General features: G+C 44.7%; 1 protein-coding gene across 5 annotated transcripts in view; it reads left to right on the top strand.

Moving 5' to 3' along the window:
• The window catches only part of LOC123756565 (adenylate cyclase type 5), an 814,648-nt gene that overhangs the window by 238,733 nt on the left and 550,782 nt on the right, over nucleotides 1–25,133 (top strand). The window contains exon 1 of one of the 5 annotated variants that reach the window (XM_069331337.1): nucleotides 21,084–21,314. The exons of the other annotated variants lie outside the window; for them this stretch is intronic. Coding sequence (XP_069187438.1) covers nucleotides 21,249–21,314 — 66 coding nt within the window. The 5' untranslated portion in view covers nucleotides 21,084–21,248. Of the gene's footprint in view, nucleotides 1–21,083; nucleotides 21,315–25,133 lie in introns of those variants that run through there. 5 annotated transcript variants of the gene reach the window in all.

Here is a 25,133-nt window from a genome sequence, read left to right as displayed (position 1 = left end):
CATTGAAGCTTCAAAAGACCCTAGAGCGGCAAGTTTTCTTTTCCAGCACCTCAGTGTGTGTACTCCAGAGGGGGAATATCCGCTACATCCTCGGTTCCTGCCCGGCGTCGGAGGAGTTTGAAGAAATCTACTGCCTCTAGGAAGGAAACTTTTCTTTATTGCCTCTTAAAATCCACTTTTTGTAACCAATCAGATATGTAACTGTAACCTCGACGACCAACGTCGTCTATGCCTTCACATGCCCATTTGGGGACTGTAAGCCCCAAAGAACTCAGTATATAGGCAAGACAACATCACTTTCCAGGCGATTAACAATGCATAAACAACAGGGCTCTATCAAGGAACATGTAATCTCTTCTCACAACCAGACCATCATCAGAGAAATCTTAACAAACAACACAGAAATCATCGATAGATACAGCGATACCAGGAGGCTCGACATCAGCGAGGCACTACACATTAGAAAGTCAACACCAGCAATCAACAGCCAATTAATGCACAACTATATTCTACCCACTTCAAGACCCCGTACCAAAATAGAAGCAGCAAGAGGAGGTATGGGCCAATAGGCCTTCTGCAGTTACTTCCATTCTTATGTTTTCATACCTAATTTATACAATTTTGTTCGTGTTCTGTCTTGTGTTTGTCACCTCACACAAAACTTTTGTGCCATATCACCTCATCCGAAACGAGTATAAGTATGATGAATTTTTTTTGTGTAAACTAAGTCTTTGAAAATGTAATAAGAATTACGAAACGCGTTCAGGCGTCAGACCATAAATAAAAATGAATTTTGGAGAATTGATATTTCAACTACCATCGACAGTGAAGAAAAACATAAGAAATATAGAGAAAATTCGTGTTAGAATTATTAATCTTACCTTCTCGGTCATATTCAACAACATATGTTTACAAGAAAGACTGCTATCAAAATATAATATATATATATATATATATATATATATATATATATATATATATATATATATATATATATATATATATATATATATATATATATATCGTACCTAGTAGCCAGAACTCACTTCTCAGCCTACTATGCAAGGCCCAATTTGCCTAATAAGCCAAGTTTTCATGAATTAATTGTTTTTCGACTACCTAACCTACCTAACCTAACCTAACCTAACTTTTTCCGCTACCTAACCTAACCTAACCTATAAAGATAGGTTAGGTTAGGTTAGGTAGGGTTGGTTAGGTTTGGTCATATATCTACGTTAATTTAAACTCCAATAAAAAAAAATTGACCTCATACATAATGTTAGATTTATCATTTCATAAGAAAAAAATTAGAGAAAATATATTGATTCAGGAAAACTTGGCTTATTAGGCAAATCGGGCCTTGCATAATAGGCTGAGAAGTGCGTTCTGGCTACTAGGTACGACATATATATATATATATATATATATATATATATATATATATATATATATATATATATATATATATATATATATATGTCGTACCTAATAGCCAGAACGCACTTATCAGCCTACTATGCAAGGCCCGATTTGCCTAATAAGCCAAGTTTTCATGAATTAATGTTTTTTCGACTACCTAACCTACCTAACCTAACCTAACCTAACTTTTTCTGCTACCTAACCGAACCTAACCTATGAAGATAGGTTAGGTTAGGTTAGGTAGGGTTGGTTAGGTTCGGTCATATATCTACGTTAATTTTAACTCCATTAAAAAAAAATTGACCTCATACTTAATGAAATGGGTAGCTTTATCATTTCATAAGAAAAAAATTAGAGAAAATATATTAATTCATGAAAACTTGGCTTATTAGTCAAATTGGGCCTTGCATAGTAGGCTGATAAGTGAGTTCTGGCTACTAGGTACGACATATATATATATATATATATATATATATATATATATATATATATATATATATATTACACACATTTACATATATGTAAATGTATGCATTAATGAGAGAGAAAGAGAGAAGCATGCAGCAATCATCATTACCAACCTATATTCATTACCTGCAGGATGACGGCCGTCATATATTTCCACAGCCATTCATGTCCACGGCGTAATTACAATCTTCCTTATTACCTCCATTTCACGTTAGGGCTAATTTTTTCTTGTAGTATTTGTTCGTGGTTAATGGGCTACACTGACTACCTGACCTGTCCACTGCCTTGTCACATCTTGATATGATACACGTAATGATACATCCATTAGCGCTGAGCTAATGGTTGTATTCACTGAGGTATTCAGTGCTGGAGTGGAAGCTTTGGATGTATTCAGTGCTGGAGTGGAAGCTTTGGATGTATTCACTGAGCTATTCAATGCTGGAGTTGAAGCTTTCATTTTACTAGATTTTTCTCCTCCATTCATGCATTTCTAACTCTAGCTTTGGTGGACTTGGGCACAAACCATTTCAGTAACAAAAAGATATGAGATATGAAGATATTGACTTCATATCCTGACAGAAGCAAACCAGTGTTATCAATATATCAGTACAGACCCACACAGAGACTGAACTCACCATAACTTTCTTTAAAAACAGTGTGATGAAATAATCTTCAAACCCAGAGATGTCTTTTGGATCTCCTACTAAAAGTATTGCTCATAACTTTTGCCAGGCTTTTTTGTCTCCTTTGTTTCATTCTGACATAAAACTCGGACAAAGTCAACCCCCTTCGACACTCCATCTTTCACTGAGTGCTCGCCTGTTCCAGTCTTCCTGACCCTCTGATGTTTCTCTTCTGATCAAGTCTTAACTTGGCTTCATCGCAATTAGGTTGGCTGTTAGTTGTTGTCAAGCATTTACCAGCGAGGAGGAACCTTATTATCCAGGTGGAGTGACACTTCATGGGCTACAGGGCAGAGCGGTTAAGATTGGACGATGCGGGCCTTCTCAGTGAGTTCTGTGCTATGGCTCAGCGCAGTTAGCTTGTGCACTACATGACTGTATAATGAGCTTGTGTTCTACGGGACTGTACAATGAGCTTGTGTGCTACAAGGCTGTACAATGCGCTTGTGTGCCACAGAGCTCTACAATGAGCTTGCATCTATATTGCCTGGAAGCGTGTTTTAGGTGAAGCTATCCCACAAGAAAGTAACCTTTTTAATTTTGCCTCACTATTACTAAGATAAATATCTGAATATGCAGGCGATGAGTCACAATAACGTGGCTAAATTATGTTGACCAGACCACACACTAGAAGGTGAAGGGACGACGACGTTTCGGTCCGTCCTGGACCATTCATAAGTCGATTGTGACTTGAGAATGGTCCAGGATGGACCGAAACGTCGTCGTCCCTTCACCTTCTAGTGTGTGGTCTGGTCAACAAATATCTGAATATTTTCGAAAGTTCCGGATAATATATGACATGAATATTCTCTCCCATTTGCTATGTTTTGTAGCTCCGTTTTCTCTGTTCATTGCGATGATGATGATGTACCATCATCTCGGGTAGATCCATCCCCGGTGATGTGAGCCGCTGTGTCACAGGACGCCCAGCAGGGCATAGAGATGTGAGTCGCTGTGTCACAGGACGCCCAGCAGGGCATAGAGATGTGAGCCGCTGTGTCACAGGACGCCCAGCAGGGCATAGAGATTTGAGCCGCTGTGTCACAGCACGCTCAGCAGGGCATAGAGATGTGAGCCGCTGTGTCACAGCACGCTCAGCAGGGCATAGAGATGTGAGTCGCTGTGTCACAGCACGCCCAGCAGGGCATAGAGATGTGAGCCGCTGTGTCACAGCACGCCCAGCAGGGCATAGAGATGTGAGCCGCTGTGTCACAGCACGCCCAGCAGGGCATAGAGATGTGAGTCGCTGTGTCACAGCACGCCCAGCAGGGCATAGAGATGTGAGCCGCTGTGTCACAGCACGCCCAGCAGGGCATAGAGATGTGAGCCGCTGTGTCACAGCACGCCCAGCAGGGCATAGAGATGTGAGCCGCTGTGTCACAGCACGCTCAGCAGGGCATAGAGATGTGAGCCGCTGTGTCACAGCACGCTCAGCAGGGCATAGAGATGTGAGCCGCTGTGTCACAGCACGCTCAGCAGGGCATAGAGATGTGAGCCGCTGTGTCACAGCACGCTCAGCAGGGCATAGAGATGTGAGCCGCTGTGTCACAGGACTCCCAGCAGGGCATAGAGATGTGAACCGCTGTGTCACAGGACGCCCAGCAGGGCATAGAGATGTGAGCCGCTGTGTCACAGGACGCCCAGCAAGGCATAGAGATGTGAGCCGCTGTGTCACAGGACGCCCAGCAGGGCATAGAGATGTGAACCGCTGTGTCACAGGACGCCCAGCAGGGCATAGAGATGTGAGCCGCTGTGTCACAGGACGCCCAGCAGGGCATAGAGATGTGAGCCGCTGTGTCACAGCACGCCCAGCAGGGCATAGAGATGTGAGCCGCTGTGTCACAGGACGCCCAGCAGGGCATAGAGATGTGAGCCGCTGTGTCACAGCACGCCCAGCAGGGCATAGAGATGTGAACCGCTGTGTCACAGGACGCCCAGCAGGGCATAGAGATGTGAGCCGCTGTGTCACAGGACGCCCAGCAGGGCATAGAGATGTGAACCGCTGTGTCACAGGACGCCCAGCAGGGCATAGAGATGTGAACCGCTGTGTCACAGGACGCCCAGCAGGGCATAGAGATGTGAGCCGCTGTGTCACAGGACGCCCAGCAGGGCATAGAGATGTGAACCGCTGTGTCACAGGACGCCCAGCAGGGCATAGAGATGTGAACCGCCAGAATTAGCACGGTTTCCTAGCTGGTTGTGTTGTGTTTTAACAACCCATCCTTCATCCTGCGACATGAAATGTTAAAACAGGCTGTCACCTGGGGTGCTATGACAGGATGTCACCTGGGCTGCTATGACAGGCTGTCACCTGGGGTGCTATGACAGACTGTCACCTGCGCTGCTATGACAGTATTTTACTACTGCATCTGGATCCTGAGTCAAGAAATATTTGTCATACCGTGTTGTAAAAAAGGACGCCATAGGTTCAAGCACTCGGCTTGACAACAAAAAATGGATCTATAGTCAACAGGGATATTTCATATATTGTATTTCCACATGGTGACCCCGAGAGCTCTGTGTTTTGATGACGTGCTGGTATAGAGGCGCCCCTGACGTGCTGGTATAGAGGCGTCCCTGACGTGCTGGTATAGAGGCGTCCCTGACGTGTTGGTATAGAGGCTTCCCTGACGTGCTGGTATAGAGGCGTCCCTGACGTGCTGGTATAGAGGCGTCCCTGACGTGCTGGTATAGAGGCGTCCCTGACGTGCTGGTATAGAGGCGTCCCTGACGTGCTGGTATAGAGGCGTCCCTGACGTGCTGGTATAGAGGCGTCCCTAACGTGCTGGTATAGAGGCGTCCCTAACGTGCTGGTATAGAGGCGTCCCTAACGTGCTGGTATAGAGGCTTCCCTGACGTGATGGTATAGAGACTTCCCTGACGTGATGGTATAGAGGCGTCCCTCGCTGTGTTTAGATGTGTTAGGATGAACTGATCGGACCTAGCTCGGTGGTGTTAACGCTGCCAAAGTCCTCCTTCACTCCTTCACGTCTCTGTATCAGTTGATTGACAGTTGAGAGGCGGGACCAAAGAGCCAAAGCTCAGCCCCCGCAAGCACAATTAGGTGAGTACAATTAGGTGAGTACACCTGGCAGATAGAGGGACATGAGCAGAATGCTCATGTGAGATTTATCACCTGGACTCTCCAGTACTACTGAAGGAAGGTTTATCACCTGGACACTCCAGTACTACTGAAGGAAGGTTTATCACCTGGACACTCCAGTACTGCTGAAGGAAGGTTTATCACCTGGACACTCCAGTACTGCCGAAGGAAGGTGTGTCACCTGGACACTCCAGTACTGCTGAAGGAAGGTTTGTCACCTGGACACTCCAGTACTGCTGAAGGAAGGTTTGTCACCTGGACACTCCAGTACTGCTGAAGGAAGGTGTGTCACCTGGACACTCCAGTACTGCTGAAGGAAGGTTTGTCACCTAGACACTCCAGTACTGCTGAAGGAAGGTGTGTCACCTGGAGACACATTCCACCACTGCTATTTTAGCTTAGGCCGTATAAATCCTTTTTAAGGTTCTTAAATGCCGCTCATGTTTGCCAGGTTACTATGTGCATTAGATGTCTTCCTGTTTGTGTGAGCTTCTGGTGTTAGTGTTGGTATCATGTCCTATGATAAGTCTTCTTCTCTTTCTAGTTACTGTAATTGCCTTCTTTCTCTTTTCTTCCTGTCTTCATTACCCTGCACGTTTTGGAGTTAAACTTAAACAGTCACGAGTCTGCCTTCTGCTTATGCTTAAGTCCAAGTTCGAGCCTTTGGGGATCCCAGTTGGTGTCATGCCTGACTTTTCTTCAGCTGTAACCTCTCTGTTTCCCTTCAGTTACTACTTCCTTATCCAGTTCGTGAGGGAATGCTGGTAAGTGAGATGTGTTAGTGTAAGAGGGATTTTGATTGGGCTTACCTATCAGTTCTTGCCTCTCAATGACTGGGGGGAGTGAGATCTTGCTCTTTATGCCTGACCTCTTAGCCTTTTGTTCCTAGAGCGCGTTTTACATTCATCTCTTGATGTTCAAAGTATACGTCGTATTTGTTCGTTAAGTTGTGGGGTAAGGTGTCGTTCACATTCTTTTCTTTCAATGCCTTCAACTTGCCCACCATCCGTACAGGGTACTTGAATTTCCTTACATTTCTAGGATTCAAATGTATATCCAGCTTCCAGCAGTGTTCTCCTCACTGTGTGAGAACACCCTGTTCTCCATCCTCTATAGGGTGTCCTTATCCATCTCATCAGTTCCCCTCAGCAGTAAGCACATCCCCTCTGTTCTTTCTGAACTCTAAGGTTGTGAGATTGAGTTCCCTTAACCTGCCTATATAGCTAAACCCTCTAAAGTCTGGTATTTTTCTATATGAAATCCTCTATACTTTCTCACGTTCCTTTTGTGTGCTTCGCGAGGTCCGGATACCATGCTGATGCTGCATACTCTAGTAAAGGTCACACAAAAGGTTATGTATATGATCTTGAAAGCCTCGTTGTTCCGATTTTTAATTGCTGTTAATTTGTTCACCGACTTCCAATATAACGTTGACGTTATCCTGTTGTAACTCTGTTAAAAATGTATTCTCTTAAGTGTTCCAATATTCTCTACCTGATTACCTTTCCCAGGATTGTGTACGGGTTGCATGTTAGAGGCTCTGATCTATAGTTTAGTGCTTCCTGTCTCTGTTTTATTAAATTGGGGGACTGTTTTTTTCTTTCAAATTTCCTGAAGCTCGCCAGCCTCTAATATTAGGTTGAAACTCCAGCTTAGTGGATAACACAGACTCTGCCGCATCCTTCACTGACCGTAGTGATACCTTGTTTATTGTTGCGGGAGCCGATGGCTCAGCGGACAGAACACTGGACGCGTGATCCTGTGGTCCCGGGTTCGATCCCAGGCGCCGGTGAGAAACAATGGGCAGAGTTTCTTTCACCCTGATGCTCCTGTTACCTAGCAGTAAATAGGTACCTGGGAGTTAGTCAGCTGTCACGGGCTGCTTCCTGGGAGTGGAAGCCTGGTCGAGGACCGGGCCGCGGGGACACTAAACCCCGAAATCATCTCAAGATAACCTCAAGATAACCTACCATGTGGATGACGAACCACACTTCTCGCAGCGAGCTTTGTATCGGGAGTGCAGACAGGGAGTCAGACTCCTGCAGACAGGGAGACAGACTCCTGCAGACAGGGAGTCAGACTCCTGCAGACAGGGAGACAGACTCCTGCAGACAGTGTATCTGCAGGAGTATCAGAAGTGCACACAGAGAAACTAGTAGGGTTAGGCAGACGACCCCCGAGTCCTGCTTCACAGGAGTAGGGATGATCCGGTACCCTCTTGTGTCACGACAAACAAAGGTTTATATCATATTCATATTGTGGCTGTTTTTTAATGTTCCGGCGCATTTTGATTCATATGGGAATATACCGTAATTGTATTGCCAAACTTCGGTTATTTGACTCGTTGTCCCTAATTAGTTTTGTTGTAGCTAATATTGCTTATTTCCCCCCCCCCCCGTATAAACCATACTGAGCACCAAAGACTAGCAGATATTGTACTCTAGTCGTAAATAAGATTTCCCGTGCCTGGATAAGGTCCATCAACGTGATCTCCCTTTTTAGTGATATCAACGAGTGCATTATGCTCTCACAGGGTTGATGAACAGAGTGTAACTTTGTTAGCGCACAGGATGAGTGCTTCCCTCGCCTCTCTCACGACACCTGCGTGACGGCGGGGCACGGGATGGTCCAGGTGTGTGATGGGATGCTGGGGATGGTCCAGGTGTGTGATGGGACGCTGGAGATGGTCCAGGTGTGTGATAGGACGCTGGGGATGGTCCAGGTGTGTGGTGGGACGCTGGAGATGGTCCAGGTGTGTGATGGGACGCTGGAGATGGTCCTGGTGTGTGGTGGGATGCTGGGGATGGTCCAGGTGTGTGATGGGACGCTGGAGATGGTCCTGGTGTGTGGTGGGATGCTGGGGATGGTCCAGGTGTGTGATGGGACGCTGGGGATGGTCCAGGTGTGTGATGGGACGCTGGGGATGGTCCAGGTGTGTGGTGGGATGCTGGGAATGGTCCAAGTGTGTGATGGGACGCTGGGGATGGTCCAGATGTGTGATGGGACGCTGGGGATGGTCCAGGTGTGTGATGGGACGCTGGGGATGGTCCAGGTGTGTGATGGGTCGCTGGGGATGGTCCAGGTGTGTGATGGGTCGCTGGGGATGGTCCAGGTGTGTGATGGGACCCTGGGGATGGTCCAGGTGTGTGATGGGACGCTGGGGATGGTCCAGGTGTGTGATGGGTCGCTGGGGATGGTCCAGGTGTGTGGTGGGACGCTGGGGATGGTCCAGGTGTGTGGTGGGATGCTGGGAATGGTCCAGGTGTGTGATGGGACGCTGGGGATGGTCCAGGTGTGTGATGGGACGCTGGGGATGGTCCACGTGCGTGATGGGACCCCTGGGGATGGTCCAGGTGTGTGATGGGACGCTGGGGATGGTCCAGGTGTGTGATGGGACGCTGGGGATGGTCCAGGTGTGTGGTGGGATGCTGGGAATGGTCCAGGTGTGTGATGGGACGCTGGGGATGGTCCAGGTGTGTGGTGGGATGCTGGGAATGGTCCAGGTGTGTGATGGGACGCTGGGGATGGTCCACGTGCGTGATGGGACCCTGGGGATGGTCCAGGTGTGTGATGGGACGCTGGGGATGGTACTGGTGTGTGATAGAGCGATGGAGATGGAACAGATGTGTTACGACATGGCATGGGATAAGCCAGGTGTGTGATGGAGCAGATGTGTAAATGTAAAACTGTTAATTTCCTGCTAAATCAAGTTAATGTTTAAATCTCACTTTTGCTGAAGGAAGAGATCATTAAGGTTTTTTAATACAGTTTAACGGTTGTCCACTGGCCAGCCCGTTTACTCGCAGCTAATGCACCTCATTTTCTACGCTGTGGTCTCCTCAACGGATAAAATAAGGGGTACTATGAAAAATAGAAGTTACAAGAAAAGTTAGAAGTTAAGTAGAAGTTAGAAGTTAGTTAAAAAGAGTCTTTTTATGCCTTGGTTAGTTAGCTAAAGTGAGCAGCTGCGTGTGTGTGTTTTTTAGTGCCCCTTATTTTGTACGTTGTGGTCTCCTCAACGTGGGGTCCACGCCTCACACACATGGGGTCCACGGTTCACTCGAGTGGGGTCCACGCCTCACACACGTGGGGTCCACGCCTCACACACATGGGGTCCACGGTTCACTCGAGTGGAGTCCACGCCTCACACGCGTGGGGTCCACGCCTCACACGCGTGGGGTCCACGCCTCACAGGCGTGGGGTCCACGCCTCACAGGCGTGGGGTCCACGCCTCACACGCGTGGGGTCCACGGTTCGAGGCCCAAATAACCCAGATGAACGGATTCAGGAAAACAGACTGCTTTATGGCTTTAAACAATAAAGCAATCATGCTGCTTTATGGATTAAAGCTGCTTTATGGCGGCAATCCATCTTTCTTTTACGTAAGTGTCAAGTTGACCTGAATCCCTGAGAGCTCTTCATTAAAGTAAAGTAATGATTACGTTAAGTAATGAGTAAAGTAATTCATCATGTTGAGAGAGTAAGTCACAGTGACCTGGGGTGACCACACTAGTTCAAGTATGTTTATTGAGACAAGACAGAAATACATCTCAAAGGGATAGAGTAGCTTAGGCTATTTCTACCCTCCCTTTTGACCACTAGTAATCTCACCCAATATATAGGAAAGAAGCGATGACGTTCCGGTCCGAACTGCTTACATTAAATCGTGTCTTTCCTTAATTGTCACATGTGTGGGTTGGGGAACTGAACTGTGTATATATAGCTAGTCACATGTGTGGGTTGGGGAACTGAACTGTGTATATAGCTAGTCACATGTGCCGGTTGGGGAACTGAACTGTGTATATATAGCTAGTCACATGTGTGGGTTAGGTAACTGAACTGTGTATATAGCTAGTCACATGTGTGGGTTAGGTAACTGAACTGTGTATATAGCTAGTCACATGTATGGGTTTGGGTATTAACGGTATATATATATATGCTGTACTGGAAGAGGCCGGGCAGAGATTACTAAGAGAACACAAACTGAATATATAAAACACCGACCCAGATGGCAAGTGCTTGGACCAAGCGGGTTGTTACTACCCCGGTGGCCATGTAAACAACAGCTCTGATGTCGCATATAAAAGAATATAATCTATGAACAAGCACTTGCAGCCTCGGTCGTTACGCTTGGAGGATGTCTGACTCCTGGTGTGGCCCATGTTCCCCTCACACGGTACACTGTCCCCTCACACGGTACACTGTCCCCTCACACGGTACACTGTCCCCTCACACGGTACACTGTCCCCTCACACGGTACACTGTCCCTCACACGGTACACTGTCCCCTCACACGGTACACTGTCCCCTCACACGGTACACTGTCCCTCACACGGTACACTGTCCCTCACACGGTACACTGTCCCTCACACGGTACACTGTCCCCTCACACGGTACACTGTCCCCTCACACGGTACACTGTCCCCTCACACGGTACACTGTCCCCTCACAATGTACACTATCCCCTCACAATATACACTGTCCCCTCACACGGTACACTGTCCCTCACACGGTACACTGTCCCCTCACACGGTACACTGTCCCCTCACAATGTACACTATCCCCTCACAATATACACTGTCCCCTCACACGGTACACTGTCCCTCACACGGTACACTGTCCCTCACACGGTACACTGTCCCCTCACACGGTACACTGTCCCCTCACACGGTACACTGTCCCTCACACGGTACACTGTCCCCTCACACGGTACACTGTCCCCTCACAATGTACACTATCCCCTCACAATATACACTGTCCCCTCACACGGTACACTGTCCCTCACACGGTACACTGTCCCTCACACGGTACACTGTCCCCTCACACGGTACACTGTCCCCCACACGGTACACTGTACACGGTACACAGGGCACGTCGAGGCCACAATTAAGCCAGCCGGAGATGGGAGGCTGTTGTAAGCGGCTGAGGCAACCGGAAGACTCTGCTGCATCTCCAGACAAGACTGGAATATTTCTCTAGTTCATTACTGAGAAGAAATATGGCTCCTGCTAATATGGCTGTTATTGCTGTTGCTGTTATGTCTCTTAATAATGTGGTTATTGCTCTTATGGCTCTTGCTAATATGGCTGTTATTGCTGTTGCTGTTATGTCTCTTAATAATGTGGTTATTGCTCTTATGGCTCTTGCTAATATGGCTGTTATTGCTGTTGCTGTTATGTCTCTTAATAATGTGGTTATTGCTCTTATGGCTCTTGCTGATATGGCTGTTATTGCTGTTGCTATTATGTCTCTTAATAATGTGGTTATTGCTCTTATGGCTCTTGCTGATATGGCTGTTACTATCATGGCTCTTGCTATTATGTCTCTTGTTAATATGGTTATTGCTCTTATGGCTGTTGCTATTATGGCTGTTGATAATATGGCTGTTGTTTTATATATATTGTGACGATAATCTCTTTCAAGAGAGATTGAGCCTGCTCTTCCCTATATCATTTACGTCATTCTACAAGTACAAGATGCTATATTAAAGATACGTCCACCAGTATCAACAAACGTTTTGCCTAGGAAGCAAAGCGTTCCTTGCACCACCAGACACGCCAGCTCTCCACCCGTCGTCAACGAGCAAACTACCCATTCTCCGCCTGCCTGCTCCTGATTGGCTGGTGTATCGCCAACAGCACACCTGCACCTGCACTCACGCCCTCTACCTGAGTCGACGTCTGGGCCAGCTCACGCCGTCCTCCTCAGAATATCTCTGTGCTCTTAGAAGTTGACATCTCTTTCTGGTATACTAAGCCCTGGCTGTCGTGTACTAAGGGAGGTGGCAGCTCTAGCCAATATTCTCAGCACCTGATTATTATTATTATTGTCTTGCACATTATTTTGTTTTAGAGTAAATTTTCACATCTATTAATTATTCATGTTATTTTGTTTGTTGACTTGTTTTGAATTTTACGTAAGCCAAGGGATTGTCTTTGTTCATATCTTGTTTTCTAAAGTAATTTAAATTTCATTGTTTATATTGTGTTTTGCGTGTCTTCCCATTACCTTACCACAGACAAACAGGCAAGCAGTCTCTTTTTTTATGTAAGTGTGACCAGGCATTGACACCTGCCATTGGAGGACTGCCGAACATCAACACTCCAACACTTTACCGTCACAATATATATATATATATATATATATATATATATATATATATATATATATATATATATATATATATATATATATATATATATATATGTCGTACCTAATAGCCAGAACGCACTTCTCAGCCTACTATTCAAGGCCCGATTTGCCTAATAAGCCAAGTTTTCATGAATTAATGTTTTTTCGTCTACCTAACCTACCTAACCTAACCTAACCTAGCTTTTTTTGGCTACCTAACCTAACCTTACATATAAATATAGGTTAGGTTAGGTTAGGTAGGGTTGGTTAGGTTCGGTCATATATCTACGTTAATTTTAACTCCAATAAAAAAAAATTGACCTCATACATAGAGAAAAGGGTTGCTTTATCATTTCATAAGAAAAAAATTATAGTAAATATATTAATTCAGGAAAACTTGGCTTATTAGGCAAATCGGGCCTTGAATAGTAGGCTGAGAAGTGAGTTCTGGCTACTAGGTACGACATATATATATATATATATATATATATATATATATATATATATATATATATATATATATATATATATATATATATATATATATATATATGCCGTACCTAGTAGCCAGAACACACTTTTTGGACTACTATGCAAGGCCCGATTTGCCTAATAAGCCAAGTTTTCCTGAATTAATATGTTTTCTCTAATTTTTTTCTTGTGAAATGATAAAGCTACCCATTTCATTATGTATGAGGTCAATTTTTTTTTATTGGAGTTAAAATTAACGTAGATATATGACCGAACCTAACCAACCCTACCTAACCTAACCTAACCTATCTTTATAGGTTAGGTTAGGTTAGGTAGCCGAAAAAGTTAGGTTAGGTTAGGTTAGGTAGGTTAGGTCGTCGAAAAACAATTAATTCATGAAAAGTTGGCTTATTAGGCAAATCGGGCCTTGCATAGTGGGCTGAGAAGTGCTTTCTGGCTACTAGGTACGACATATATATATATATATATATATATATATATATATATATATATATATATATATATATATATATATATATATATATATATATATATATAAAATATCCACCACCCTCAAACGTCCACAAGCAATCCAGCTGGGATGGCCCCAAAGTAGACCAAGTTGCTGCAGAGTGCCTGGGTGCTGCATCAGCACAACACGACATTTGCCTGCCTCACAGCAGTAGCAGTGAGGCGCCTCCGCCTTGCTGCCCCAATCCACATCAAATATAGGTGTATTTGTGGCGAGATGGAGGCCGACAGGTACGGCCACCATGGCCTACTCTTCCAAAGCACAGAGATATGGCACTCGAGGCACAATGAAGTTAACGACATCATCAAGAGGAGTTTCGCCACAGCTGGATGCCCAGCTGAGATAGAGCCCCGTTACCTAATGTGCTGTAACTCTGATGCCCTTATTGGTCGCCCAGATTGTATCACAGTGAACCCCTGGAAGAATGGCAAGCAGTTAGTATGGGACTACACGTGCGTAACAACCCTGGCTAACACCTACATTGACCTAAGTGTTGTGCAACCGGGTGGCGCCGCCACTCACAGGGAATCAGCCAAATCCCATAAGTACAGAGAACTGGATCAGTCTGCCATCTCGTAAAACTTCACCTGCTTGAGCAAGCTCGTGAGCTCATGCCTGTAGAGAGGTTACCGCCCTGAGAGGATGAGTCATGCAGGATTATCATCAATAAAATGGCAACGAAAAAATCCAACATGATACCACAAGAAATGAGGCACAAGTATCTCGGGGAAATTTATAAAGAAGCCGGAGATGAACTAGATCAAATTTACACTGACGGGTCATCTAATCCTGCCAATGGCAAGGCTGGTGCAGCATTCACTGTAATTAGGAATAATGCCTTTCAACGCAGAAATGAAGAGAAAGCACGTATGATGGGGAAATAGCCTCGGCTACCATCATCTTTTGTCCGGTCGTGATGGTCGAGTGGTTAAGGTCTCCTGTACACCAGTTGCATAGTGCTCCTGGCAGTATGGGTTCGAGTCACTTCTGGGGTGTGGAGTTTTAAGTTATATGTATATATATATATATTATATATATATATATATATATATATATATATATATATATATATATATATATATATATATATATATATATGTCGTACCTAGTAGCCAGAACGCACTTCTCAGCCTACTATGCATGACACAATTTGCCTAATAAGCCAAGTTTTCATGAATTAATTGTTTTTCGACTACCTAACCTAACCTAACCTAACGTTTTCGGCTACCTAACCTATCCTAACCTATAAAGATAGGTTAGGTTAGGTTAGGTGGGGTTGGTTAGGTTCGGTTATATATCTACGTTAATTTTAACTCCAATAAAAAAAAATTGACCTCATACATTATGAAATGGGTAGCTTTATCATTTCATAAGAAAAAAATTGAGAAAATATATTAATTCAAGAAAACTTGGCTTATTAGGCAAATCGGGCCTTGCATAGTAGGCCAAGAAGTGCATTCTGGCTACTAGGTACGACATATATATATATATATATATATATATATATATATATATATATATATATATATATATATATATATATATATATAATATGTCTCTGAAAATAAACGAATCAATATTACATTAGGGTCTCCCATGTGCATTAAGGCCTATCCCCATCCCCCCAAGTTTTCACGGTGCTGTAAATCGAAAGCCATATTTACTTCTTAATCAAACCACCTCTAAATATCTCTGTATAAGTCGTGAATCTGTCATATACAAAACCTATAATATCTGCTCCTCATGGAGTTATCAGTCGTAATGATTCTAGTGTCTTATCATCTGCGGGAGTAATTTTTTTTAAGAGTTTGTGTCATTTAAGAGCAGCGAAAAAGATTTATTTATTGTCTTTTAAAATGAGATGATTTAGGAGTCAAATATGGAAACACAATTAAATACGGAGAAACCTCGTTTGCACGTTTTCCATTTTCACAATTTCCAACTTATTTGCATGATATATTTTAATTCGTGTTCTAATTAATATTTGAGTTGTTTAATAATATTTGTAATGCCTAGAACTCGACAATCACTGCCAGTGCAGAAATTACTTTACTATTAATCTCAAAATGTCTTGGTGTGTAAAATTAAGCTAATTTCATATATATTTTTTTCGGATTTGACCTTCTTGAAGGCTATTCCTTATCACTTTGCCCTTGTGAACATGTTCACAATGAGGATATAATTAATCTTTGTATTTAAAGTCTCACTTGCCTTTTATTTCATTAAAATAATTGCAAGCCTTTACTCGGAGAAATTGTCTTGTTCTCTTTGGTAATGAGTACTGGAAGTTGTCTTCAAATTATAGTTCCAGGTCGACGAGCTGTCAATAGTGACCATCAGTCATATAAGTATTTTAGTTTCCAGTAGTTTCTTAAGACATAGAACTCAACTTTGCCGATTGAGAAACTTGATGGAGGGATTTTCATTCGTACTTTTGTAATCATGAGTTGAAATGTTTTGAAATTCTTAACATAAGAGTCTCGCTAGTCGTTCCGAGATGGTTTCTTCTCAAGACGCCTCTTGGAACGAGATGTCTTGCCTCTCACCTATTTACACTTTTATGAAGACTTGGTCAGACGCCTCTTGCAACACCCCCTTACTTCCAATGCTTTCCTATGGTATATCGCCGCCTTTTAACCTCACCTTTTAATTCCATTTCTCAAATTGATTTACTAACTTGTGATTTTAGGTCTTAGAGCTTATTAAAGAAGAGAAGGAGAGAGAGTAGTGTTGATTAACTGTGGTTAGTGGTTGTGAAGTGTGTGTCCCACCGTCCGCTGCCTCACCACGGACCATCACTGGGCATGGACGGATGAATTTATGTTAAGACGAATGAACAACACAATTTGAGGCCTGGTTGGTGCAGTGGTAGCACACTCGCGCCGCACTACTGGAGGGAATTCGTCTGGGTTCGAGCCGTAAACGGGGTTGATTGACTGGACGCAAATTTTTTACTGTTTACTATCCTTAACTGTTCGCCCCTCATCATGAAGCAGTAATTGAGGACCTGGTTGTAAGCCGATTGGCGGATCTTGTTGAAGGGAAAACTAGTAAGGAAAGATGTAACTTGAGATATGGGAAGTTATCAGCCTGCTAACAGGAGTCAGTCAGAAGTCGTCTACTGTGCCTACATAAACAAAAATGGATACCAAGGTGGCACATTGAGTGTTAGTAAGCATTCCTTACACGGGAGGGGAATGTTGCCAAGATGTGTCACAGCTGAGCTCTAATGTTATATTCGACCAGCCCGCACGTGAGTTAATACCAGGCAACGCTTAGACCGTCCTCACCTTATTGTTCACACTAACTCTTTGTGTGTGTGTGTACTACTAGGTGAGTAGTACACACTACTCACACTACACACCTATGTGTATATGTGTGTACTTACCTAGTTGTGCTTGCGGAGGGGGGGAGCTCTGGCTCTTTGGTCCCGCCTCTCAACTGGTGTACAGTTTTCTGAGCCTACTGGGCTCTATCATATCTACACTTGAAACTGTATATGGAGTCAGCCTCCACCACATTACTTTCTAATGCATTCCATTTGTCTACTACTCTGACACTCAAAAAATTCTTTCTAATGTCTCTATGGCTCATTTGTGCACTCAATTTCCACCTGTGTCCCCCTAGTGCCTTTGCCCCTATTGTTACATATTCTGTCTTTATCTACCCTATCAATTCCTCTGAGAATCTTGTATGTGGTGATCATGTCCCCCCCCTAACTCTTCTGTTTCCCAGTGACGTGTGTGTGTGTGTAGCTGTGTGTTTACTCACCTATTTGTGCCTGGAGGATCGAGCATTGACTCTTGGATCCCGCCTTTCCAGAAATCAGTTGTTTATAGTAATGACTCATGTCCAATTTCCCTATCATATCTACTTTTAAAATTATGAATAAAGTTTGCTTCCACAACCTGCTCTTTAATGAAGTGCATGACATTTTTCCTCTACTCTCACGCTGAAGAAAACTTCCTAACATCTCTGTGACTCATCTGAGTTTCCAGTTTCCACTCATGTCCCATCATCGTTCTGTTAATATTACGTGTGAACATTTTATCTATTTTCACTCTGCCAATTCCCTAAGTATTTTGTATGCTGCTATCATATCTCCTGTGTATGTGTATGTGTGGGTGCGTGCGTGGGTGCGTTTGCGCGCGCGTGTGCGTTTGTGTGCGTGTGTAATTACCTAAGTGTAGTTACAGGATGAGAGCTACGCTCGTGGTGTCCCGTCTTCCCAGCATTCTTTGTCAAATAACGCTTTTAAATTACTGACGGTTTTGGCCACCACCTTCTTACCTAACTTGTTCGAACCGTCTACCACTCTGTTTAAGTGAATTTTCTTATATTTCTCCGGCAGCTTTGTTTCGTTAGTTTAAATCTATGACCTCTTGTTCTTGAAGTTCCAGGTCTCAGGAATTCTTCTCTATCAATTTTATCGATCCCTGTTACTATTTTGTATGAAGTTATCATATCTTCTCTTTTTCTTCTAGCTTCTAGTTTTGGCATATTTAATGTTTCTAATCTCTCCTCGTAGCTCTTGTATTTCAGTTCTGGGAGCCACTTAGTGGCATGTCTTTGCACCTTTTCCAGCTTGTTGATGTGTTTATTAAGATATGGGCACCACACAACCGCTGCATATTCTAGCTTTGGCCTAACAAAAGTCATAAGAACATAAAACATAAGAATAAAGGTACCTACAGAAGGCCTATTGGCCCATACGAGGCAGCTCCTATTTATAAACACCCAATCCTACTCATATACATGTCCAACCCACGTTTGAAACAATCGAGGGACCCCACCTCCACCACGCTACGCGGCAATTGGTTCCACAAATCAATAATCCTGATACCGAACCAGTATTTACCCATGTCTTTCCTAAATCTAAACATATCCAATTTATAACCATTGTTTCGAGTTCTGTCTTCTGTTGATACTTTTAATACCCTATTAATATCCCCTTTGTTATGCCCACTCATCCACTTGTAAACCTCTAACATGCCACCACTAGTTCTTCGCCTTTCTAGAGACTGTAATTTAAGCTTTGTCAATCTTTCTTCATATGAGTGTTGGGAAGCCTCGTATTAATATAATTTTATACCACGTCTTAGTATAATTTTTACATAATAGGTATTATATATAATCACTCACATAACTCGCGACTCCTAAGCGGAGCGACTGATGCCGCGAGTCAACACGAGGATACAACAGATTTTCTGTAACTTACACCTGTACTTTTTAAAGTAGGTTTGTAATTTATCTGTTGTAGCCGCGGAGACCTTGATTCCATCAGCCTAAATAATTCTAGAGAACAGACAGTTAGAATGTAACTTTTTATTTCAGTGATTCTAGTGAGATAAATGGGGGGCACGCAGTTTGTGTTTCCAGTGGTACATTGACCCTAACTTGGAGCCACATGTAAACAAGTCACTGAGAATAACTACGTATCGCACGACTAGTCACATGTGTATCTTGCCGTCTGTATTGTCTTGTTATGATGCCTTAAGGGTCATAACACGGTAGCTGCCTCTTATATCTGGCATTGTCTCGTTATGGGGTCGGCACTGTCTCGTTCTGGGATGGGCGCTGTCTTGTTCTGGGATGGGAACTGTCTCATTCTGGGATGGGCACTGTCTCATTCTGGGATGGGTACTGTCTTGTTCTGGGATGGGCACTGTCTTGTTCTGGGATGGGAACTGTCTCATTCTGGGATGGGCACTGTCTCATTCTGGGATGGGTACTGTCTTGTTCTGGGATGGGCACTGTCTTGTTCTGGGATGGGAACTGTCTCATTCTGGGATGGGCACTGTCTCATTCTGGGATGGGTACTGTCTTGTTCTGGGATGAGCACTGTCTCATTCTGGGATGGGTACTGTCTTGTTCTGGGATGAGCACTGTCTTGTTCTGGGATGAGCACTGTCTTGTTCTGGGATGAGCACTGTCTTGTTCTGGGATGAGCACTGTCTTGTTCTGGGATGAGCACTGTCTTGTTCTGGGATGGACACTGTCTTGTTCTGGGATGGACACTGTCTCGTCATAGGGTCGGCACTGTTTCGTCATGGGGTCAGCACTGTCTCATCATGGGGTCGACACTGTCGTCATGGGATCGACACTGTCGTCCTAGAGTCGGCGCTAGACACAAATGTGTAGTAGTGAGTAATGTTATCTTAGAGTCAGCTGGACATGGTGTTGTTGAATGGGATTTCTTGTTTACCGGTGTAGGTGACACAGAGCCGCGCGGGGCCGGCCACGAGCAGGCGCGAGTGAGATTATCATAACTCACGCCTGGGACAACACGTGCTGGTCTCTGCACGACTGTCTCGCCTCAGTGTTGGTCTCTGCACGACTGTCTCGCCTCAGTGCCAGACTGCGTCACGTCCGCCTCGCCTCAGTGGAAGAGTGCGGCACGTCCGCCTCGCCTCAGTGGAAGAGTGCGGCACGTCCGCCTCGCCTCAGTGGAAGACTGCGTCACGTCCGCCTCGCCTCAGTGGAAGAGTGCGGCACGTCCGCCTCGCCTCAGTGGAAGAGTGCGGCACGTCCGCCTCGCCTCAGTGGAAGAGTGCGGCACGTCCGCCTCGCCTCAGTGGAAGAGTGCGGCACGTCCGCCTCGCCTCAGTGGAAGAGTGCGGCACGTCCGCCTCGCCTCAGTGGAAGAGTGCGGCACGTCCGCCTCGCCTCAGTGCAAGACTCTGCTTCTTCCAAGACGTTTTGCATATTAAGTGGGTGATGTATGAAGGGTATTGTTGTAGGAGCAAAGTGTGGAGGTGAGGCCCAGCAGAGCGCCCTCCCACATCACCACACAAAGCCCGCGTTCTCTAAGATTCCCCCGAGTCAGTCTTCTCTCTCTCATGTGGCTCACACCCACCATTCACCTATGGAAACCATTATGAAGTCTCGCCACCATTCCGGTCGCTGTGATTATGCTGCTGGCTCAAGTGCCCCAGTAAGGATGCCTTTGTGCATTCCTAACACGGGAAAACTTTGTCGAATGCGGTATGTTGAAGCATCTAGAGTTGGGTCAGGTCAAGGAGTTTGCGTCCAAGAATGATTTTGGATATGTTATATTCTCTGTTATCATTGTCTGATCAGTGTATGGAGTCGTCAGGCACGGGCCGTAGTAGGATATTAATGTGTGATGTGTTTACGATGGCAGACACGGCTAGCAAGTGGAAGGAATGATGCTGGGTGATAGGAGAACATTATTGATCAGCGAGGATTGTGGCGTGTGGCGGTGTGTGGAGCCCTGAGGAAGAGGCGCGGGCCATGAACTTGGCTGTAGTGGGAGGAAGGCGGCTCAGTCTGCCCCGCACTCTGCTCGGTGTTGCGTCTGTGTTAGCCAGCATGCTGCCCCCTCCACCACCCCTCACGCTCACTATGGCTTCATGAGTCAGTGTCGGTAACCCCGCTCTTTGGACTACTCCCTTTCCCACAGTAGGCGCTAGTCATGAACCATGGCTCAACCACTGACCAACATGGATCTAAACAAAGTGTCACCCAAGGCCAACATTACCCAGGAGGTAGGTCATACACATCATATATGTGTGGCACTGTTAATGACATCATGTGTGTTGACTGGCACCGTCATGGGCAAGAGGTCAGAAGTCGGCACGCGTGGTCACTCCGCCTACATCACCTACTTGACACCGGATGCTGTTCTTGTCGCCCGGGGAGCAGCTTCTCCCTCAGGAGATGAGTCGTGACACTTGACGGCTACTATGGCCCAGCCAGTTACCTTCTCATGGTGCTGGCGAGAGGTTGCGGGCTCTCAGTTCCTTAATTAATCCTTGGTCCAACCTTTACCGGAAGTCACTGTTTCCTATATCTTCAATGGCCCTTTACAAGGGCTTTTATGCCAGTCTTACGTACGTACGCACGTGTGTGTACTCACCTAGTACTCACCTAGTTGTGTTTGCGGGGGTTGAACTCTGGCTCTTTGGTCCCGCCTCTCAACCGTCAATCAACAGGTGTACAGATTCCTGAGCCTATCGGGCTCTATCATATCTACATTTGAAACTGTGTATGGAGTCAGCCTCCACCACATCACTTCTTAATGCATTCCATTTGCCAACCACTCTGACACTAAAAAAGTTCTTTCTAATATCTCTGTGGCTCATTTGGGCACTCAGTTTCCACCTGTGTCCCCTTGTGCGTGTTCCCCTTGTGTTAAATAGACTGTCTTTATCTACCCTATCAATTCCCTTCAGAATCTTGAATGTGGTGATCATGTCCCCCCTAACTCGTCTGTCTTCCAGCGAAGTGAGGTTTAATTCCCGTAGTCTCTCCTCGTAGCTCATACCTCTCAGCTCGGGTACTAGTGTGTGTGTGTGTGTGTGTGTGTGTGTGTGTGTGTGTGTGTGCGTGTGTGCGTGTGTGTGTGTGTGTGTGTGTGTGTGTGTGTGTGTGTACTCACCAAGTTGTACTCATCTAGTTGTGCTTGCGGGGGTTGAGCTTTGGCTATTTGGTCCCGCCTCTCAACCGTCAATCTACTGGTGTACAGATTCCTGAGCCTACTGGGCTCTATCATATCTACATTTGAAACTGTGTATGGAGTCAACCTCCACCACATCACTTCCTAGTGCATTCCATTTACCATGTGTGTGTATGTGTGTGTGCATGTGTGCGTAAGTGCGTGTGTGCGCGTAAGTGCGTGTGTGCACGCGCGCAACTTAACAGTGCTTGCGTAACAGTCTACAGAAAGTGAAGTCTAGGTCAGTTCTAACCTGTTGCGTTACAATTGAACTTTTCTGAAGTTTGAATTCTTTATCGATTCTAGTCTTAAAGTTGTGGCTGGAGGTGGCTTCCACAACTTATTCTCGTGTTCATTCCACCTGTTGACCGCCCGTACAAGGTACGAGTAGTTCCTTTTATTTCTTCGACTCATTTGCGTTTCCAACTTCCAACTGTGTCTTCTTGTCCTACTTTAAATTTAAAGAGGCTGTCCTTGTCCACCTTGTCTGTCCCCCCTCTGTATGTTATATGTTGTGTTTGTACTCGCCTAGTTGTGCTTGCGGGGGTTGAGCTCTGGCTCTTTGGTCCCGCCTCTCAACCATCAATCTACAGGTGTACAGATTCCCGAGCCTCTCGAGCTCTATCGTATTCACATTTGAAGCTGTGTATGGAGTCTGCCTCCACCACATCACTTCCTAGTGATGTGGTGGAGGCATTCCATTTACTAATTATTCTGAAACTGAAAAAGTTTTTTATAAAGTCTCTGTGGCTCATTTGGGTGCTCAGCTTCCACCTGTGTCCCCTTGTGCGTGAACCACCCGTGTTAAATAATCCATCGTTGTCTGTCCTATAAATTCCCGCTGAGAATTTTGTATGTGGTGATCATGTCTCCCCGAGCTCTTCTGTCTTACAGAGACATGAGGTGCTTTTTACGCAGCCTTTTTTCTTAGCTCATGCCTCTTAGTTCTGGTACTAGCCTAGTGGCATACCTCTTCCATCTTCGTCTTGTGCTTTACATGGTACGGGCTCCATCCTGAGGCCGCATATTCCAGGATTGGCCTTACATGCGTGGTATACAAGGTTCTGAAAGATTCCTTACACAAGTTTCTGAAGGCAAGTCTGTTAGCCTGCCTCACATACGCCGCCGATGTTCGTCTTTTGATGTGGGCTTCAGGAGACAGGTTTGGCGTCAACTCCTAGATCTTTCTCTCTGTCCGTTTCGTGAAGGAGTTAATCTCCCATTCGGTATCCCGTGTCTGGTCTTCTATTTCCTCCACCTAGTTTCATTACCTTACATTTACTTGGGTTTAACTTTAGAAGCCATTTGTTGGACCATTCCTTCAGCTTGTCTAGGTCATCTTGTAGCCTCATACTGTTGTGTGTGTGTGAAAACATTATTGTAATAATAATAATAATAATAATAAAACTGTGTCGGGGACAAGTGTATATATATATATATATATATATATATATATATATATATATATATATATATATATATATGTCGTACCTAGTAGCCAGAACGCACTTCTCAGCCTACTATGCAAGGCCCAATTTGCCTAATAAGCCAAGTTTTCATGAATTAAATGTTTTTCGACTACCTAACCTAACCTAACCTAACTTTTTCGGCTACCTAACCTACCCTAACCTATCAAGATAGGTTAGGTTAGGTTAGGTAGGGTTAGTTAGGTTCGGTCATATATCTACTTTAATTTTATCTGAAATAAAAAACAATTGACCTCATACATAATGAAATGGGTAGCTTTATCATTTCATAAGAAAAAAATTAGAGAAAATATATTAATTCAGGAAAACTTGGCTTATTAGGCAAATCGGGCCTTGCATAGTAGGCTGAGAAGTGAGTTCTGGCTGCTAGGTACGACATATATATATATATATATATATATATATATATATATATATATATATATATATATATATATATATATATACATATATATATATATATATATACACACACCTCGATGCCACCTCGCAACAAGCTGACTAATTTCTGGGGACCTATTAGCTGATTAACTCTAGGGTACCTATTTACTGCTAGGTGAACAGGGGCATTAGGTCATATAAAACGCGCCCGCTATTTCTATCCCGTCGGGATTCGAACCAGGAATTCACGATTGTGAGGCGAGAAGAAACTCGACTGTACTGTTACCCATTTGTTTTACCCCAGCATGTATGGGGCATCGTGGTAGTGTTGGGTTCCGTGACAGCTATGGAGGGTTCACTCGCATTTATTAATTAAATAAATGGTGTTACCTGTTAATTATTAAGTATAGTGCCTCAGTCCCCGATGGCGCAGTGGTAACTGACTCAGCCCCGCGCTTCGCGAGCGGTTTGGCCTAGGTTCGTATCCCGACTCGGGAGGATTGACTAGTGAGTAAGGCTTACCATGAGCTAAGGGGAAGGGAAAGCTCTCAGTCTGCTAACAGGAGTCAGCTGTTACCTGTCTCTGTGTCCACCTGAATAAACATAAAGCGTGATGACTGGTCCCTATTTTCAGTGTTAATTGACTTAATTAATTGTTTGTTAACTACTTCGGTTGTTTCCTGACATCACAGTGTTATCCGGATAAATAGTTCGTGTTACTCTTTATTAACGGTGTTTTAGTGTTCAGATAATAGCTTTTCTGAATTGTTCTTGACTCATCAATGTTACGCGGAGAGCTTGAGTGCGTTCAACACCTGTGTCACCTGAGTGCGTTCAACACCTGTGTCACCTGAGTGCGTTCAACACCTGTGTCACCTGAGTGCGTTCAACACCTGTGTCACCTGAGTGCGTTCAACACCTGTGTCACCTGAGTGCGTTCAACACCTGTGTCACCTGAGTGCGTTCAACACCTGTGTCACCTGAGTGCGTTCAACACCTGT

The sequence above is a fragment of the Procambarus clarkii genome, chromosome 25, assembly GCF_040958095.1.
Source record: "Procambarus clarkii isolate CNS0578487 chromosome 25, FALCON_Pclarkii_2.0, whole genome shotgun sequence".
NCBI lineage: Eukaryota > Metazoa > Arthropoda > Malacostraca > Decapoda > Cambaridae > Procambarus > Procambarus clarkii.
This window is presented reverse-complemented; position numbering and strand designations above follow the sequence as displayed.